Raw genomic sequence first — 21,208 nt, 5'->3', positions numbered from 1 at the left:
TGGGCCGAAACACTCTGGAGTTTAGAAGAATGAGAGGTGATCTCACCGAAACATACCGACACTGGCGTTTAGCACTGCCAAACTCCCTTGTTGTCTATTTTCTAGCCTTTGTTTCTTCTGCCTTCCAAACATTAGCAAAATCTCTGGTAAGGATATTGGTCCCGGTCCCGGTTGAGGGGCAACACGCCCGACACGTACAGGTCCCACCTCCTCCAGAAATGGTCCCAAAGCTTCCCTCCTGCACCATCTCTCCAGCCTTGCATTCATCTGCTCTATCTTCCTATTTCTGTACTCACTAGTACGTGGCATCAGGAGTAATCAAGAGATTATGACCTTTGAGGTCCTGCTTTTAATCACTTTCCTAGCTCCCTAAAATCTGCCTGCAGCTGAGCAACCCGTGGTGCATGGACTTGGCGCTGGTTGTACTCCCCAGAGCAAACATCGGGCTCACCAGTATCCAGAACTGAAAACCGGTTAGCAAGTCAGGGGACTCCTGCCCCACCTGCCTGGTCCTCCTTGTCTGTCTGGCGGTCACCCATTCCCTCCTATGCCTGCACACACTTAAGCTGCAGGGTGAACACTCCCTGAAACGTGCTATCCACAAAATTCTCAGCCACACTGATGCACTGTGGTGAGGGTTTCTGAACCTTCCACACTTTCAGGCAGTGAGTTCCATACCCCCACCACCTTCTGGGTGAAGAAATTTCCCCTCAAATCGCTTCTAAACCTCCCCCAAAATTACTTTAACCCTATACACCATAGTTGTTGACGCCTGTGCTGAAGGAAACAGGTCCTTCCTATCCGCTCTATCTAGGCCCCTCAAAATTTTAAAGACCTCATTAAGGTCTCCCCACATACTCCTCTATTTCAAAGAAAACAAACCCAGCCTAATTAAGAGGGTTGGTGGGCAGGAGGAGGTTGCAGAGATAGGGAGGGGCGAGACCCTGGAGAGATTTGAACAAGAGGATGACAATTTTAAAGGCTGATGCCACCAGCCATCTCGCCCAGCACAGAATGTGACGCAGTACCAACAGGAAGGATGTTACTTTAACTACTACAAATGCATAATAAGGGGAAATCAATCACTGTACATTTAACTAACAGCAACATGGAAAGAGGGAATTGAATGACCTTTAAATACCTAAGTTCACTTGGCACTAAAGGAACTCCAGGGACCCAAAATACTGACAAATGTTAAACTGTTTTGTTAAGAAATTGCGATCTAACTTTTTAAAAATAAATAGTTTAATAGAGATTCACACTGACTCACCTGACTGGCCGACTCATGATCCAACCCTCAAGCACCACGACTGGTTGCAGAACATTTTGCTCCCTGGGCCCTCCGGCTTCTGAGCTCTCTTCCTGTTAGTTCCCAGGGCAATCAATCACCACTCGCCAACATTATGCTGCCAGATTAAGTTGAGGGGCTCAGAGAAAGAAAGAAATTGAGGCCATGAATCTGAGTTAAGAAATAAAATTGGAGAAGCATGATTAAATGAACGAAGAGAGGCAATATAAACTAAAGGGTATAATCCTAAAGGGGGTGCATGAACAGTGAGACCTGCGGGTATATGTGCACAAATCTCTGAAGGTGACAAGATTGGTTGAGAAAGCAATTAAAAAAGCTTACGGGATCCTGGGCATCAGAGTACAAAAGCAAGGAGGTTATGATGAACCTTTATAAAACACTGGTTCGGCCTCAACTGGAGTATTGTATCCAATTCTAGGCACTGCACATTAGAATGTGAAGGTTTTAGTGGGTGCAGAAAAGATTTACAAGAATGATTCACGAGATGAGGGATATCAGTTACGTGGGTAGACTAAAGAAACTGGAGCTGTTCTCCTTGGAGCAGAAAAGGTTAAGAGGAGATTGGATAGAGGTGTTCAAAATCATGAGGGGTCAGGCTAGGGTAGAGAAACTGAGGAGGAGAGCTTTAAGGTGAGTGGCAAATGAACCAAAGGCGATGCAAGAAAAACTTTTGTACGCAGCGAGTGGTTAGGATCTGGAATGCACGGCCTGAAAGGGTGGTGGAGGCAGACTCAATCACAGCTTCCAAAAAGGAATCTGAAAGAAAAACATTTGCAAACTCGGGGGAAAGGGTGGAAGTGTGGGACCAGTTGGGAGCTGGCACGGGCTCGACGGGCCAAATGGGCTTCTTCCATTATCTGATTGGGTGAGCAGAACTACTCTGTTCCCTGACTCAATCTAAAGCCTTCCTGATTGTGACCACCTCTTTTAAACCTGCCCTGCACCTTCACTGCTCCAAGGAGAACCACTCCAGATGCTGCAGCCATCATCTTATTGAGTAGCGGAGCAGGCTCCAGGGACCAAATGGCCTATTCCGGCTCCTATTTCTTATATATTCATGTCACTGGTCACCATCCTGTACCTGAGGGCCTCCCTGCACTAAGATGGCCGCCACGCATGCTCCCTGCCCTGCAGCGGGACAAATTATGACGTCAAGAAACGCCTCGTCCCTCTCGCTCCCCGCGCTGCCAAAGATGGGGGCCGCACTCCCCCCGACAAACCGCCATCTCACTCTCCACCCACCAGTAACCAAGGCCCGTCGCCGCCCGAAGCTATCCTGCAACCGCCACCCACCGACGACCCAAACCTCGCCGCCCGCGGCGTCAGTGAGTGTGTGAGGCCGCACGGAGCCTGGGCCGCCCCTACCCCGCGGTGTCAGTGAGAGATAGCCCGCACAGAGCCTGGGCCTGGCCGCTCCTACCGCCGCCCCCCGCGGAGTCACTGAGTGAGACAGTCCGCGCGGCAATCTCCACAACGGCTCTCCGAACATCCGGGCCGCGAGCGGAGCCCGCCAGCCAACCGCTCTCTCGCGCGCCGCCGCCACTCAGCCCGCAGCCAATGGCGAGGTCGCACGGGGCATCAGCTGCTCTGCGCCAATCAGCGGCGGGGCGTGGGGCTACTGTACCAATCAGTGGGTGACCAATACAGGGCGCGCTCTTCCTGAGGGGGCAGGGTCACTGCGCCTGTTTAAAGGGGGCAGGGGCTTCTCTTCTGAGGCAGTCCCTCGGAGTCGAGGATGACTTGCTTCCACATTAAAAATGAATTCTCAGGTGACTGAAGAGTCCAATGCGTGACTTACAGTCTCTTTCACAGGTGGGAACAGATGGTGGTTGAAGGAACGGGTGTCACTGTCGCCTCTTGGCTTCAGCTTGCTCCCGGCGAAGAGACTCGAGGTGCTTAGCGCCTTCCCGGATGCTTTTCCTCCACTTAGGCCAGGGATTCCCAGGTGTCACTGGGGATGTTGCACTTGTTCTGCGTCGGCACACATTCAGAGACTGAACTCCAAGTCATAGTCAACATCTTCACTGAGGCGTAAGAAAGCATCGGCCTGACACTAAACATCCGTTAGACAAAGGTCCTCCACCAAGCTGACCCCACAACACACCACTGCTCTCCCAGTCATCAAGATCTACGGTGGACCATTGCCTAAACCTCGGAGCCTATTATTAGCAAGGGCAGACATCGACGACGAGATTCAACACCGCCTCCAGTGCATCAGCGCAGCCTTCGGGCGCCTGAGGAAAAGAGTGTTCGAAGATCATGCCCTCAAATCTGCCACCAAGCTCATAGTCTACAGGGCCAGTGATACCTGAGACGTGGACCATATACAGTAGACAGCTCAAATCGCTGGAGAATTACCACCAACGATGTCTCCACAAGATCCTACAAATCCCCTGGGAGGACAGACGCACCAACGTTAGCGTCCTCGATCAGGCCAACATCCCCAGCATCGAAGCACTGATTACACTTGACCAGCTCTGCTGGGCGGGCCACATCGTTCGCATGCCTGACAAGACTCCCAAAGCAAGCGCTCTACTCGGAACTCCTACATGGCAAGCGAGCCCCAGGTGGGCAGAGGAAGCGTTTCAAGGACACCCTCAAAGCCTCCATGATAAAATGGAACATCCCCACCAACACCTGGGAGTCTCTGGCCAAAGACCATCCTAAGTGGAGGCAGTGCATCCGGGAGGGTGCTGAGCACTTCGAGTCTCGTCACCTAGAGCATGCAGAAAACAAACTCGGGCAGCGGAAAGAACGTGCGGCAAACCAGTCCCACCCACCCATTCCTTCAACGATTGTCTGTCCCACCTGTGACAGAGACTGTAATACCCATATTAGACTGTTCCGTCATCTAAGAACTCACTTTTAGAGTGGAAGCAAATCTTTCTCGATTTCGAGGGACTGCCTATGATGATGATGATGATGATGATGCACTTGTTCAAGGAGGCTTTGAGGGTGTCACTGCCTGTTTTTAAAGAGACAGTATCCCTGGGATGGTTTAAAGGGGCAGTGTCTCTGAGACTCACAAAGGTGCAGTGTCCCTGTGCCTGTTTAAATGGGCAGTGTCTCTGTACATGTTTAAAGGGGAAGTGTATCTGCGTTTGTTTAAATTTGCAGTGTCTCTGTGCCTGTTTAAAGGGAGAGGGGGTGAAATTTTGCTACTTTGTATCTCCCATTAACACTCCCAGCTGGTGAAATGGGATGCAAATGAGTTTGCGACTGGGCGCAGTGAGAACAGCGCTTTCCGCTAAATTTGCCGGGAGTTTTGCAGCAACGGTAAGACGTTGCACCCCGCTCTGCTGTGCTCCGTGATGCTGACGTCATCACCATGAACAGTGCCCCGGAACAAAAATTGTCCCTCGCCCCCTGGTCCTGCGCCTGGCACTGATGACGATAGCAGTCGGGTTTCAGTCGGATGTCGGCTGGTGGAGCGCTACTTACAGGCCCCAGCATCTGGTTTACTTTTAGTTGGCCAATAATGCTTCTTTCTTAGTTTCACATAGTCTCTGTGCCTGTTTAAAGGGACAGTTTCTTTGGATTCTCTCATTACTTCAAACCGGTATGCCCCGCTTTGTGATTTGGAGAACACGACAGGCAGTGAGGTCAGCACCAGTGATACCGAACCTCAATCCTAATATCAGCATCTTGGAAAAGGTAAGAGGAAGGTTGAAAAGTTCAAGAGGACATTGTTTGAACAGCCAGAGCAAGAGCAAGAGGCAATGGGCAATCCTCATTGGGGACTCCACCATCAGGCACACAGACAGCAGCCTATGTAGAGGTAAGGCTCTGTCAAGAGCAGTCTTCTGTTTTCCAGAGACCAAGGTAACTGATCTCCAGCACCGTGTGGAAGAACTAATGAAAGGTGAGTGCCAAGATATTTAGTAGGTTTACATATTGGAACTAATGATATCATGGATAGAAGTCCATTTGTGATGCAGGATTCCTACAAAAGCCTCATAAATGTCCTTCAGCAAAGGGGTGCAAGGGTAGTAGTCTCCGGACTATGAGGGGGGAAAAGGGTACTGAGGTGAATGATCAGCCATGATCTTATTGAATGGTGGTGCAGGCTCGAAGGGCCGAACGGCCTACTCCTGCACTTATTTTCTATGTTTCTACGTTACCAGTCATGTCCAGATCGATGGAGAGAAATAGCCAAAACCTTGGGATTCAACATCTGGCTTCAGGACCTTTGCAAAAAGAAGCAGCTTCACTTCATCAATAATTGGGAGGTTTTCGCTGGACAAGGTAAGTTGTTTAGGAGAGACAACCTCCATCTTAACTTCTTGGGAGCTAAAAGGTTGGCAGAGGGTGCTGAATTATCCCAGAGTTCAGCAAGGGGATAGTGTAGATAAGTTCAAAGCTAGCCTTACTACGTGAAAATTACATAGAAGCAAAGCATGACGTTAAATCAGTTAGGAAGCAAACAAGAATTAATAACTAAGAAATAGATGGGAGACCTTTAAATTGCCTTCATGTAAATGCAAGGAGTGTTGGAAGCAAATTGTTAGAATTGTAATCCTGTGCTGTGTTGGAGAATTTAGATGTATTGTGTATTTCTGAGACATGACTAGATGACAATGATGGCAGACATTCACCTAAAGGTCTACAATGGTTTGAGAAAGGATAGTGTAGATCAAAGGGGAGCTGGGGTTGCTATTTCAATCAGTGAGAATCGAACAGCTAGAGAGACTTGATATTGCCTCATTAGGCACAGCTGAAGTGATCTGGGTTCAAGTGGACCAAGCTGACGGGCAAGGATTAATTATCGGTACTTGCCTGTATTTTTAATTGCTTACTGCACTCTGGAATGGTTCCTACAGATTGGAAGGAGACTAATGTAGTCCCCATTTTTAAAAAAGGTGACAATGCAGACCCGGGTAGCTATAGGCCCATCAGTTTGACATCAGTAATAGATAAAACTCCGGACCCCATGAAGTCTCATGGCTTCAGGTCAAGCATGGATAAGGAACTATCCTGCTGATTACCACCTACCGCCCTCCCTCAGCTGATGAATCAGTACTCCTCCATGTTGAACACCATGTGGAAGAGGCACTGAGAGCAGCAAGGTCACAGAATGTACTCTGGGTGAGGGACTTCAATGTCCATCATCGAGTGGCTCGGTAGCACCACTGCTGACCGAGTCCTGAAGGACATAACTGCTCGACTGGGCCTGCAGCAGATGGTGAGAACCAACTCGAGAGGAAAAACCTACTTGATGTCATCCTTACCAATCTACTTGTTGCAGATGCATCTGTCCATGACAGCACTGGTAGCAGCGACCACTGCAGAGTCATTGTGGAGATGAAGTCCCGTCTTGATACGGAGGACACCCTCCATTGTGTTGTGTGGCACTACCACCGTGCTAAATGGGATAGATGCAAAACATATCTAGCAGTTCAAAACTGGGCATCCATGAGGCGCTGTGGGCCATCAGCAGCAGCAGAATTGTATTCCATCACAATCTGTAACCTCAAGGCCCGGCATATCCCTCACTCTACCATTACTATCAAGCCTGGGGACCAATCCTGGTTCAATGAAGAGTGTAGAAGAGCATGCCAGGAACAGCACCAGGCACACCTGAAAATAAGGTGCCAACCTGGGGAAACTGCAACACAGGACTACATGCATGCTAAAAAGCAGAAGCAGCATACTATAGACAAGGCTAAGCAATCCCATAACCATCGGATCAGATAAAAGCTCTAGTCCTGCCACATCCAGTCGTGAATGGTGGTGGTCCATTAAACAGTTAATGGGAGGAGGAGGCTCCATGAATATCCCCATCCTCAATGATGGTGGAGCCTAGCAAATAAGTGCAAAAGAAAAAAGGCTGAAGTGTTTACAACCATCTTCAACCAGAAGTGTAAAGTGGTCCATATCGGCTTCCTCCTGAGGTCCCCACCATCACAGAAGCCAGTCTTCAGCCAATTCGATTCACCACGATATCAAGAAAAGGCTGAATGCACTGATACAGCAAAGGTTATGGGCCCCGACAACATCCCGGCTGTTGTGTTGAAGACGTGCTCCAGAACGAGCTGCAACTCTAGCCAAGCTTTTCCAGTACAGCTACAACACTGGCATTTACCCAACATATAGAAAACTGCTCAGGTATGTCTGGTCCACAAAAAGGACAAATCCAATCCAGCCAGTTACCGCCCCATCAGTCTACTCTCAATCATCAGCAAAGTGATGGAAGGTGTCAACAGTTCTATCAAGCAGCACTTACTCAGCAACAACCTGCTCAATGATACCCAGTTTGGGTTCTGCCAAGACCACTCAGTTCCAGACCTCATTACAGCCTTGGTCCAAACATGGACAAAAGAGCTGAATTCCAAAGGTGAGGTGAGAGTGACTGCCCTCGACATCAAGGCATTTGACCGAGTGTGACATCAAGGAGCCCGTGTAAAACTGAAGTCAATGGGAATCGGGGGAAACATTTTCCACTGGCTGGAGTCATACCTAGTATGAAGGAAGATGGTTGTGATGGTTGGAGGTCAATCATCACAGCCCCAGGACATCGCTGCAGGAGTTCCTCAGGGCAGTGTCCTAGGCCCAACCATCATCAGTTGTTTCATCAATGACCTTCCTTCCATCATAAGGTCAGAAGTGGGGATGTTTGCTGATGACTGCACAGTGTTCAGTTCCATTCGCAACTCCTCAGATAATGGAGCAGTCCATGCCCGCATACAGCAAGACCTGGACAACATTCAGGCTTGGGCTGATAAGTGGCAAATAAAATTTGTGTCACACAAGTGCCAGGCAATGACTATCTCCAACAAGCGAGAGTCTAACCACCGCCACTTAACATTCAATGGCATTACCCTCGCCGAATCCTCTACCATTAACATCCTGGGGGTCACCATTGACCAGAAACTTAACTGGATCAGCCACATAAATACTGTGACAACAAGAGCAGGTCAGAGGCTGGGTATTCTGCAGTGAGTGTCTCACCTGACTCCCCAAAGCCTCTCCATCGTCTACAAGGCATAAGTCAGGAGTGTGATGGAATTCTCTCCACTTGCCTGGATGAATGAAGCTCAACACCATCCAGGACAAAGCAGCCCGCTTGATTGACACCCCATCCACCACTTTAAACATCCACTCCCTCCACCACCGGCGCAACGTGGCTGCAGTGTGTACCATCTACAAGATACACTGCAGCAACTCGCCAAGGCTTCTTCAGTAGCACCGCCCAAACCCGCGAACTCTACCACCTAGAAGGACAAGGGCAGCAAGCACGTGGGAACACCACCACCTCCACGTTCCCCTCTAAGTCATACACCATCCTGATTTGGAAGTATATTGCCATTCCTTGATTGTCGCTGGGTCAAATTCCTGGAACTCCCTCCCTAACAGCACTGTGGGAGTACCTTCACCACATGGACTGCAGCGGTTCATGAAGGTGGCTTACCACCATCTTCTCAAGGGCAATTAATGATGAGCAATAAATGCTGGCCTTGCCAGTGACACCCACATCCCATGATCGAATAAAAAACTCGCAGCCCAGCAATGTGTTCAGCACAGAATGATCCCACACAAATCTATTCCCCACTAACACTTTCCACATTCATTCACTAGAAACAGCCCAGTGCCCGCGAGTAACTGCAGCTCTGTGTCTGACTTCAGTTAAACACACAACTCAAAACATTGCAAAGAGAAAACAAACCCCATTATAGTTCAACAGTCTATTCATGAGCAGTGAACCCTTCACCCCAACTCCTCATTCACTCCTACTCTCCAACCTCCTCACCCCAACTTCTCTCTCGTCTTCCATTGACTTGAATGGATCGTATACTGACAATTGATATGTCAGAATTTGAAAGATATTTACAAATGCATCGAGGGGCTTTTAGAGTTTGGATCTTTCTTTATTCTGTCCACTCGAGGAGTTAGATAAACAATTTTCCCCTCTGAATAAAAAGCTGGAGTATTGGGCCATGATGTGTTTACTTGTTCATCTTATTGTCTCTAAATATTTAATCTTGTGGTTTCAGACACAAGATAATCAAGCTCATAATAGATTGTCTTTTACTGATGTTATAAACAGCACTGCAAAATACAGACAGTATAGTTACCTGATCTGGAGAACGGGGATAATACAGTGAATTCAGAGCTCTCTGCTCCCCAGGTCTGTTCTAACAAGCTGCGGCTACACTGGTGATATTTATGTTTACTACATTCATGATCTAACCCTGCTCAAACCATAACCAGGATATCTGTGCATTGTTCTGACTGTGACCACATGGCTGTGTCTCTATCACACACAGACACCGTTTCCTTGTTTTACATCTCCATACACAGACCGTCTCTTTACACATTACACATCACCCAGTCCAGGATGGCCAGCTCTCTAGTTGGCTCTTGATATATTGGTCTAGAAAACCATCCCTTATACACTCCAGGGAATCCTCCTCCACCATATTGCTACCAGTTTAGTTAGCCCAATCCATATGTAGATTAAAGTCACCCATGATAACTGCTGTATCTTTATTGCACACATCCCTAATTTCCTGTTTGATGCCATCCCCAACCTCACTATTACATTTGGTGGTCCATACACAACTCCCACTAGCGTTTTCTGCCCTTTGGTGTTCCACAGCTCTACCCATTATAGATTCCAAATCATCCAAGCTAATGTTCTTCCTTATTCTATTGTATTAATCTACTCTTTAACCAGCAACGCTACCCCACGAGATTCGGCGGCAGTTAGTGAGGCGCGAGTCCGGGGTCGGAGGCCTATAAAAGGCCCAGCGGCAACGAGAGGCGTCGGCAGTTGGTGAGGTGCGAGTCCGGGGTCGGAGGCCTATAAAAGGCCCAGCGGCAGCGAGAGGCGGTGGCAGTTGGTGAGGCGTGAGTCCGGGGTCGGAGGCCTATAAGAGGCCCAGCGGCAGCGAGAGGCGTACTTGTGCAGCTACAGGGAGAAGGCAAAAAAAGAAGTAGAAAGAAACAGAAAGGTGATGTCACAGCCAAGGGGGTAAGTGATTGGCTGGTGATTGGTGAGTAGTTTTTCTTTTTTCTCTTCTATAACAGTAAGTAAACTTTAGCATTGTTGCCTATCTAAGGGTTAAATCATGACAGGACAGCTCGGCCGTGTGTTATGCTCCTCCTGTACCATGTGGGAACTCAGGGACGACTCCAGTGTTCCTGACAACTACGTGTGCGGGAAGTGTGTCTGCCTCCAGCTCCTGACGGACCGCGTTGCGGAGTTGGAGCTGAGGGTGAATTCGCTCTGGAGCATCCACGATGCTGAGAATGACGTGAGTAGCACATGTAGCGAGTTGGTCTTACCGCGGGTGAAGGGTCCACAGCCAGATAGGGAATGGAAGACCAGCAGGAAGAACAGTGCAAGGAAGGTAGTGCAGGGGTCCCCTGTGGTCATCCCCCTGCAAAACAGATACACTGCTTTGAGTACTGTTGAGGGGGATGACTCATCAGGGGAGGGCAGCAGCAGCCAAATTCATGGCATCGTGGCTGGCTCTGTTGAACAGGAGGGGAGGAAGAAGAGTGGGAGAGCGATAGTGATAGGGGATTCAATTGTAAGGGGAAAAGATGCGTTTCTGCGGCCGCAACCGAGACTCCAGGATGGTATGTTGCCTCCCTGGTGCAAGGGTCAAGGATGTCACTGAGCGGGTGCAGGACATTCGAAAAAAGGAGGGAGAACAGCCAGTTGTCATGGTGCACATTGGTACCAACGACATAGGTAAAAAAAAAGGGATGAGGTCCGACGAAACGAATTTAAGGAGCTAGGAGCTAAATTAAAAAGTAGGACCTCAAAAGTAGTAATCTCGGGTTTGCTACCAGTGCCACGTGCTAGTCAGAATAGGAATCGCAGGATAGCGCAGATAAATACATGGCTTGAGCAGTGGTGCAGCAGGGAGGGATTCAAATTCCTGGGGCATTGGAACCGGTTCTGGGGGAGGTGGGACCAGTACAAAGCAGACGGTCTGCACCTGGGCAGGACCGGAACCAATGTCCTAGGGGGAGTGTTTGCTAGTGCTGTTGGGGAGGAGTTAAACTAATATGGCAGGGGGATGGGAATCAATGCAGGGAGACAGAGGGAAACAAAAAGGAGACAAAAGCAAAAGACAGAAAGGAGATGAGGAAACGTGGAAGGCAGAGAAACACAAGACAAAAAACAAAAAGGGCCACTGTACAGCAAAATTCTAAAAGGAAAAAGGGTGTTAAAAAAACAAGCCTGAAGGCTTTGTGTCTTAATGCAAGGAGTATCCGTAATAAGGTGGATGAATTAACTGTGCAAATAGATGTTAACAAATATGATGTGATTGGGATTACGGAGACGTGGTTCCACGATGATCAGGGCTGGGAACTCAACATCCAGGGGTATTCAACATTCAGGAAGGATAGAATAAAAGGAAAAGGAGGTGGGGTAGCATTGCTGGTTAAAGAAGAGATTAATGCAATAGTTAGAATGGACATTAGCTTGGATGATGTGGAATCTATATGGGTAGAACTGCAGAACACCAAAGGGCAAAAAACGTTAGTGGGAGTTGTGTACAGATCTCCAAACAGTAGTGGTAATGTTGGGGAGGGCATCAAACAGGAAATTAGGGGTGCATGCAATAAGGGTGCAGCAGTTATAATGGGTGACTTTAATATGCATATAGATTGGGCTAACCAAACTGGAAGCAATACGGTGGAGGAGGATTTCCTGGAGTGCATAAGGGATGGTTTTCTAGACCAATATGTCGAGGAACCAACGAGAGGGGAGGCCATCTTAGACTGGGTGTTGTGTAATGAGAGAGAATTAATTAGCAATACCGTTGTGCAAGGCCCCTTGGGGAAGAGTGACCGTAATATGGTGGAATTCTGCATTAGGATGGAGATTGAAACAGTTAATTCAGAGACCATGGTCCAGAACTTAAAGAAGGGTAACTTTGAAGGTTTGAGGTGTGAATTAGCAAGGATTGATTGGCGAATGTTACTTAAGGGGTTGACTGTGGATGGGCAATGGCAGACATTTAGAGACTTCATGGATGAACTACAACAATTGTACATTCCTGTCTGTCGTAAAAATAAAAAAGGGAAGGTGGATCAACCGTGGCTATCAAGGGAAATCAGGGATAGTATTAAAGCCAAGGAAGTGGCATACAAATTCGCCAGAAATAGCAGTGAACCCGGAGACTGGGAGAAATTTAGAACTCAGCAGAGGAGAACAAAGGGTTTGATTAGGGCAGGGAAAATGGAGTACGAGAAGAAGCTTGCAGGGAACATTAAGACGGATTGCAAAAGTTTCTATAGATATGTAAAGAGAAAAAGGTTAGTAAAGAGAAAAAGGACCCCTGCAGTCAGAATCAGGGGAAGTCATAACGGGGAACAAAGAAATGGCGGACCAATTGAACAAGTACTTTGGTTCGGTACTCACTAAGGAGGACACTAACAACCTTCCGGATATAAGAGGGGTCAGAGGGTCTAGTAAGGAGGAGGAACTGAGGGAAATCCTTATTAGTCGGGAAATTGTGTTGGGGAAATTAATGAGATTGAAGGCCGATAAATCCCCAGGGCCTGATGGACTGCATCCCAGAGTACTTAAGGAGGTGGCCTTGGAAATAGCGGATACATTGACAGTCATTTTCCAACATTTCATTGACTCTGGATCAGTTCCTATCGAGTGGAGGGTAGCCAATGTAACCCTACTTTTTAAAAAAGGAGGGAGTGAGGAAACAGGGAATTATAGACCGGTAAGCCTGACATCGGTAGTGGGCAAGATGATGGAATCAATTATTAAGGATGTCATAGCAGCGCATTTGGAAAGAGGTGACATGATAGGTCCAAGTCAACATGGATTTGTGAAAGGGAAATCATGCTTAACAAATCTTCGAGAATTTTTTGAGGACAAGGGAGAACCAGTTGATGTGGTATATTTGGACTTTCAGAAGGCTTTCGACAAGGTCCCACACAAAAGATTAATGTGCAAAGTTAAAGCACATGGGATTGGGGGTAGTGTGATGACATGGATTGAGAACTGGTTGTCAGACAGGAAGCAAAGAGTAGGAGTAAATGGGTACTTTTCAGAATGGCAGGCGGTGACTAGTGGGGTACCGCAAGGTTCTGTGCTGGGACCCCAGCTGTTTACACTGTACATTAATGATTTAGACGAGGGGATTAAATGTAGGAGCTCCAAATTTGCGGATGACACTAAGTTAGGTGGCAGTGTGAGCTGCGAGGAGGATGCCGTGAGGCTGCAGAGCGACTTGGATAGGTTAGGTGAGTGGGCAAATGCATGGCAGATGAAGTATAATGTGGATAAATGTGAGGTTATCCACATTGGTGGTAAAAACAGAGAGACAGACTATTATCTGAATGGTGACAGATTAGGAAAAGGGGAGGTGCAACAAGACCTGGGTGTCATGGTACATCAGTCATTGAAGGTTGGCATGCAGGTACAGCAGGCGGTTAAGAAAGTAAATGGCATGTTGGCCTTCATAGCGAGGGGATTTGAGTACAGGGGCAGGGAGGTGTTGCTACAGGGCATTGGTGAGGCCACACCTGGAGTATTGTGTACAGTTTTGGTCTCCTAACCTGAGGAAGGACATTCTTGCTATTGAGGGAGTGCAGCGAAGGTTCACCAGACTGATTCCCGGGATGGCAGGACTGACCTATCAAGAAAGACTGGATCAACAGGGCTTGTATTCACTGGAGTTCAGAAGAATGAGAGGGGACCTCATAGAAACGTTTAAAATTCTGATGGGTTTAGACAGATTAGATGCAGGAAAAATGTTTCCAATGTTGGGGAAGTCCAGAACCAGGGGTCACAGTCTAAGGAGAAGGGGTAAACCATTTAAGATCGAGATGAGGAGGAACTTCTTCACCCAGAGAGTGGTGAACCCATGGAATTCTCTACCACAGAAAGTTGTTGAGGCCAATTCACTAAATATATTCAAAAAAGAGTTAGATGTAGTCCTTACTACTAAGGGGATCAAGGGGTATGGTGAGAAAGCAGGAATGGGGTACTGAAGTTGCATGTTCAGCCATGAACTCATTGAATGGCGGTGCAGGCTAGAAAGGCCGATTGGCCTATTCCTGCACCTATTTTCTATGTTTCTACCTCCTTTTCCTTTCTGTCTATCCTTCCTCAATATTGAATACCCCTGGATGTTGAGTTCCCAGCCTTGGTCACCCTGGAGCCTCGTCTCCGTAATTCCAATTACATCATATCCGTTAACAGCCATCTGCGCAGTTAATTCAGCCACCTTATTACGAATGCTCCTCACATTGAGACACAGAGCCTTCAGGCTTGTTTTTTTTAAAAACACTCTTTGTCCTTTTAGAATTATGTTGTAATGTGGCCCTTTTTGATTTTTGCCATTGATTTCTCTGCCCTCCACTTTTCCTTTTCTCCTTTCTACCTTTTGGTTCTGCCCCCATTTTACTCCCCTCTGTCTTCCTGCATAGATTGCCATCCCTCTAACATATTAGTTTAAACCCTCCCCAACAGCCTGAGCAAACACTCCCCCTAGGACATTAGTCCCGGTCCTGCCCAGGTGCAGACCGTCCGGTTTGCACTGGTCCCACCTCCCCCAGAACCAGTTCCAATGTCCCAGGAATTTGAATCACTCCCTCTTGCACCATTCCTCAAGCCACGTATTCATCTTAACTATCCTGTAATTCCTACTCTGACGAGCACGTGGCACCGGTAGCAATCCTGAGATTGCTACCTTCGAGGTCCTACTTTTAAAATTTAACTCCTAGCTCCCTAAATTCAGCTTGTAGGACCTCATCCCGTTTTTTACCTATATCGTTGGTACCTATATGCACCACGACAACTGGCTGTTCACCCTCCCCCTCCAGAATGCCCTGCAGCCGCTCCAAGACATCTTTGACCCTTGCACCAGGGAGGCAACATACCATCCTGGAGTCTCGATTGTGGCCGCAGAAACACCTATCTATTCCCCTACCACTATAGCTCTCCTACTCTTTTTCTTGCCCTCCTGTGCAGCATAGCCACCCATGGTGCCATGAACTTGGCTGCTGCTACCTTCCCCTGATGAGCCCCCCAACAGTACCCAAAATGGTATATCTGTTTTGGAGGGGGATGACCGCAGGGGATCCCTGCACTACCTACCTTCCTTCCACTGCTCTTCCAGCTGGTCACCCATTTCCTATCTGCCTGTGTAACCTTTACCTGCGGTGTGACCAACTCACTCAACATGCTATTCATGACATCCTCAGCATCGCGGATGCTCCAGAGTGAATCCATGTGCAGCTCCAGTGCCGCAATGCGGTCTGTCAGGAGCTGCAGCTGGACATACTTCCTGCACACATCGTAGTCAGGGACACTGGAAGCGTCCCCGATTTCCCATACAGCAAAGGAGGAGCATGGCAAAGGTAATCATGTTTGAAAAATTTGCTGGAGTTCTTTGAGGATGTAACGAGCAGGGTGGATAAGGGAGAATCAGTGGATGTGGTGTATTTAGATTTCCAGAAGGTATTCGATAAGGTGCCACATAAAAAGTTACTGCACAAGATAAAAGCTCACGGGGTTGGGGGTAATATAATTAGCATGGATAGAGGATTGGCAAACAGTGACTCGTGGTGTTCTGCAGGGATCGGTGCTGGGTCCTCAACTATTTACAATCTATATTAATGACTTGGATGAAGGGACAGAGTGTAATGTAGCCAAGTTTGCTGATGATACAAAGATGGGTGGGAAAGCAAATTGTGAGGAGGACACAAAAAATCTGCAAAGTGATATAGACAGGCTAAGTGAGTGGGCAAAAATTTGGCAGCTGGAGTATAAAGTAGAAAAATGTGAGGTTATCCACTTTGGCAGAAATAATAGAAAAGCAATTATAATTTAAACTGAGAAAAATTGCAAAGTGCTGCAGTACAGAGACCTGGGAGTTCTTATGCATGAAACACAAAAAGTTAGTATGCAGGTAGAGCAAGTAATCAGGAAGGCAAATGGAATGTTGGCCTTTATTTCAAGAGGGATAGAGTATAAAAGCAGAGAAGTCCTGCTACAACTTTACAGGGTATTGGTGAGGCCACACCTGGAGCACTCTGTACAGTTTTGGTCTCCGTATTTAAGGAAGGGTATACTTGCATTGAAGGCTATTCAGAGAAGGTTAACTAGGTCGATTCCAGAGATGAGGGGGCGGACTTATGATGATAGGTTGAGTAGGTTGGGCCTATACACATTGGAGTTCAGAAGAATGAGAGGTGATCTTATTGAAACTTATAAGATAGTGAGGGGCTTGACAAGGTGGATGCAGAGAGGATATTTACATTTATAGGGCAAACTAAAACTAGGGGACATAGTCTGAGAATAAGGGGCTGCCCATTTAAAACTGAGATGTGGAGAAATTTTTTCTCTGAGGGTTGTAAATCTGTGGAATTCTCTGAACCAGAGACCTATGGAGGCTGGGTCATTGAATATATTTAAGGCGGAGATAGACAGATTTTTGAGCAATAAGGGAGTAAAAGATTATGGGGGGCGGGCAGGGAAGTGGAGCTGAGCCCAAGATCAGATCAGCCATGATCATATTGAATGGTGGAGCAGACTCCAGGGGCCAAATGGCCTACTCCTGCTTATGTTTCTTTTGGAAGATCCCTCACCGCCCTGACATTGCCTTTTTGAGGGACTGTGGCCTGGTATGGCTGTGTTAGAGAAATAGGGGCCACGTGCCAGGGAGAGACCATAGAGAGAAAGGAGGAAAGGTAGAGAGGGACAGATGGGTAGAAAGTGGATGACTGTCAGAGAGAGCTGGCTGATCAGAAAAAGGAACAAAAAACAAAGGAAGAGACACACAGATAGAGAGGGAGAAGGGGGCAGAGGTGTCGAGGAGAGGTGACAGGAGAGATGGAAAACACAGAAACAGAAATAGCCAGATCTTATTCCTTGCACATTTTGGCACTCTATAAATTACAGACTGTTTCTATTGTGGCATCAATGAGGTTCAAAGTACTCGGTTACATCACGTCGAGCTCTCTTTATATAATGGGGGTGGAGATCTGCACTTCACCACAGAATCAGTCACAGACTATTTCATAACCAGGTATAGCTTTTGTTTTCCATTTCTGGCAGATAACCAATGAGGAACCATTTTTAGCAATTGATCCAACACAATGCTGATGTCGATGGCAGAATGGATAATTCGTGATGTCCAGCTGTGTCCTCTGGTCACTGGGCGGACTGACCCTGGGTTTTTACCCATACACGTGCTGTGTCCTCTGGTCACTGGGCAGACTGACCCCTGGGTTGTACCTGTAAACCTGCTGTGTCCTCTGGTCACTAGGCGGACTGACCCTGGGTTTGTACCTGTACACCAGCTGTGTCCTCTGGCTACTGGGCGGACTGACCCCTGGGTTGTACCTGTAAACCTGCTGTGTCCTCTGGTCACTGGGCGGACTGACCCTGGGTTTGTACCTGTAAACCTGCTGTGTCCTCTGGTCACTGGGTGGACTGACCCTGGGTTTGTACCTGTAAACCTGCTGTGTCCTCTGGCCACTGGGCGGACTGACCCCTGGGTTGTATCTGTACACCTGCAGTTTGGCTTTACCTATCCTGTTACTTACTGTCATCATAAAATAATAAATAGGAACAGGAGTAGGCCCTTTGACCCCTTGAGCCTTCAATGAGATCATGGCTGATCTTCTACCTCAACTTCATTTTCCTGCACTATCCCCATATCCCTCGATTCCCTTAATATCCAAAAATATATTGATGTCTGTCTTGAATATACATAACTTCTGAACATCCACAGCCCTCAGAGAGAATTCCAAAGATTCACCACCTTCTGAGCAAAGAAATTTCTCCTCATCTCAGTCCTAAATTGCTGACCCCTTGTTCTGAGACTAAGACACCTGGTTCTAGACTCCCTAGCCTGGGGAAACATCCTCCCTACAATTATCCTATCAAACCCTGTAAGAATTTTGCTGGTTTCAATGCAATCACCTCTCATTCTTCTAAACTGTAGAGAATGTAGGCCTAGTCTACTCAATCTCTAATAGGACAATCACCCCCATCCCCCAGAAACAGTCTGATGAACCTTCATTGCACCCCTTCTATGGTAAGTATATCCGTCTTTCGGTAAAGAGATCAAAACTGTACACAATACTCTAGGTGTGGTCTCACCAAGGCCCTATATAACTGCAGTAAGAAGCCTTTCCTCTTATACTTTAATCATCTTGTAATAAAGGCCAACATACAATTTGCTCTCTTAATTGATTGCTTGTTAATTGATGTTAAATTTGTGATTTTTGTACCCAGGTCCCTCTCCTTTTAAAAAATACTCTGCTTTTTTATTTTTCCTACCAAACTGGATATCTTCATATTTCTCCACTATATTCCATTTGTCATGTTCTTGCCCATTAACTTAGCCTGTCGATATCCCCTTGAAGCCTCTTTGTACCCTCCTCACAAATTGTATTCCCACCTAGCTTTGTATCATTAGCAAATGTAGATATACAGGTTGTACTCTCCAGTCTGGGTCTCTTTCGTCTGGAAACATCCTTGGTCCAGCATCAGTCCCGGCGTGGGTGGTGGTTCTGTCTCTCTCTCGGCTCCGTGGCTGAGCTCTCTCCCTGTCTCGCAGCTTCTCTCCCCTCCCCGCCATTTCTCTCCCCATGCATGCACAGAACATGTCTGGGTCGCTGTCAGCAGCTGACCTCCCGAGTACCGGAAAATGCTCTGATCCGGCCCGGTCAGGTCCCAAGGATGCCGGACCAGAGACGTCCAACTGTATAACATTTGGCCCCCTCATCCAAATTACTGATATATATTGTGAATAGCTGAGGTCCTTGGAGTACCCGACCAGTTACAGCCTGCCAACCTGAAAATTAACCGTTTATTCCTACTCTGTTTTCTGTCCATTAACCAATCCTCAATCCATGCTAGTATATTAACCCCCAATCCCTTGAGCCCTAATTTTGTTCAATAACCTCGTGTGACACCTTATCGAATGCCTTCTGAAAATCTAAATACACCACATCCACTGATTCCTCCTTAAATATTCTGCTAGTTACAACCTCAAAAAAGTCTCAACAGATTTGTCAAACATAATTTCCCTTTCATAAAGCAGTGTTGACTCTGCCCAATCTTATTATTTTTCTCTGAGTGCCTGTTACCACATCCTTATAATAGAATTGAGCATTTTCCCGACTACTGAGGTCAGGCTAACTGCTCTGTAGTTCCCTGTTTTCTTTCTCCCTCCTTTCTTAAATAGTCCAGTTACATTTGCCACCTTCCAAACCACAGGAACCATTGTAGAATCTATGGAATTTTGGAAGGTGATAACCAATGCATCCACTATTTCTATAGCTAACTTTTTCAATACCCTCGGATGTGGGCCATCAGATCCAAATGATTTATTGGCTTTCAGTCTCATTATTTTCTCCAGTACCATTTTTCTTTACTAATACTAATTTCTTTCAGTTCTTCATTCTCACTGGACCCTGGGTTCTCCAGTAGTGCTGGCAAATTTTTTGTGCTTTCTTCCATTAAGACAGACACAAAGTATGCATTTAATTTCTCTGCCATTTCCTTGTTCCCCATTATAATTTCTCCTGTCTCAGCCTGTAGGGGACCCACATTTACTTTTGCTAATATTTTCCTTTTCACATACCTATAGAAGCTTTTGCAGTCTGTTATTTTGTCTCTCGATAGTTTACTCTCATATTCTAGTTTCCGTTTCTTTATCAATTTCTTGGTCCTCCTTTGCTGAATTCTAAAATCTTCCCAGGCTTACTGCTCTTTTTGGCAACATTATAAGCATCTTCCTTTCATTTAATACTATATTTAACTTCTCTTGTTGGCCACGGTTGGATAACTATTCCTGTGGGATTTTTGTACCTTAAATTAATGTATGTTTGTTGTAAATTATAACTTAATTCTTTAAATGCTAGCCATTCCTTTTCTACCATCATACCTTTTGACATAGTTTCCCAATCTACTTATCCAACTCTCCCCTCATACCTACACAGTTTCCTTTGTTTAACTAAATCACTTTCAAATTTAATGCAAAATTTTATCATGTTATGGCTACTCTTCCCCAAGGGCCACTTTCCTACATTATTAATTAACCCTTTCTTATTGCACACTACTAGATCAAAAATAGCCTGTTCTCTCATTGGTTCCTCAAAATACTGATCTAGAAAACCATCTTGTATACCTTCCATTAATTCGTCCTCCACACTATTACTGCAAATTTGGTTTGCCCAGTCTATATGCAGATTAAAGTCCCCCATAATTATTGTATTACCTTTGTTACATGCACCTCTAATTTCCTGATTTATACAGTGCCTTACATTACCACTATGGTTTGGGGGCCTATAAACAACTCCCACCAATGTTTTCTGCCCTTGCTGTTTCTAAGCCACACCCAAACTGATCCTATTTCTTGATTTTCCGAGCTAAGACAGTAATCTTTATCCCATCCTTTATTATTAGGGCTACCACTTCTCCTTTTCAATTTTGCTATCTCTTCTAAAAGTTATGTATCCCGGAATATTTAGTTCTCAACCGTGGTCACTTTGCAACCACAGCTCCATAATGGTTATCAGATTAAACCTATTAATTTCTATCTGCGCTATTAATTCATCTATTTTCTTGTGAATACTTCATGCGCTCAGATATAGTGCCTTTAGCTTTGGCTTTTTTCTATTTTTCCTTAGTCAGTAATGCCCGATTACCTTTGTTACTCTCTCTATTCCTTCCTCACCCACTCTGCTTATTTTTACCCAAAACTCTGCTCTAGAGCCTTGACATGTCTCTTGTTGCTTTTTCTCTCGATCTAAACCGTGCTGTACTTTCCTGGATCTCTCCACCCAGCCTTCAATAGTTTAAAGCCCTGTTTACTGCCCTAGTTATTCGATTCGCCAGGACACTGGTTCCTGCCCAGCTCAAGTGGAACCCATGGCAAGGGAACAGCTCCCTCTTTGCCC

General features: G+C 46.6%; 1 protein-coding gene across 11 annotated transcripts in view; it reads right to left on the bottom strand.

Moving 5' to 3' along the window:
• Positions 1 to 1,274: 1,274 nt before the first annotated feature.
• Positions 1,275 to 21,208, bottom strand: part of LOC139253807 (zinc finger protein 239-like) — a 35,232-nt gene continuing 15,298 nt past the window's right edge. For all 11 annotated transcript variants that reach the window (XM_070873565.1, XM_070873570.1, XM_070873569.1 and 8 more), the window contains one exon: positions 1,275 to 1,459. In XM_070873565.1, coding sequence (XP_070729666.1) covers positions 1,415 to 1,459 — 45 coding nt within the window. In that variant the 3' untranslated portion in view covers positions 1,275 to 1,414. The remainder of the gene's footprint in view (positions 1,460 to 21,208) is intronic.

The sequence above is a fragment of the Pristiophorus japonicus genome, unplaced genomic scaffold (genome assembly GCF_044704955.1).
Source record: "Pristiophorus japonicus isolate sPriJap1 unplaced genomic scaffold, sPriJap1.hap1 HAP1_SCAFFOLD_512, whole genome shotgun sequence".
Taxonomy (NCBI): domain Eukaryota; kingdom Metazoa; phylum Chordata; class Chondrichthyes; family Pristiophoridae; genus Pristiophorus; species Pristiophorus japonicus.
This window is presented reverse-complemented; position numbering and strand designations above follow the sequence as displayed.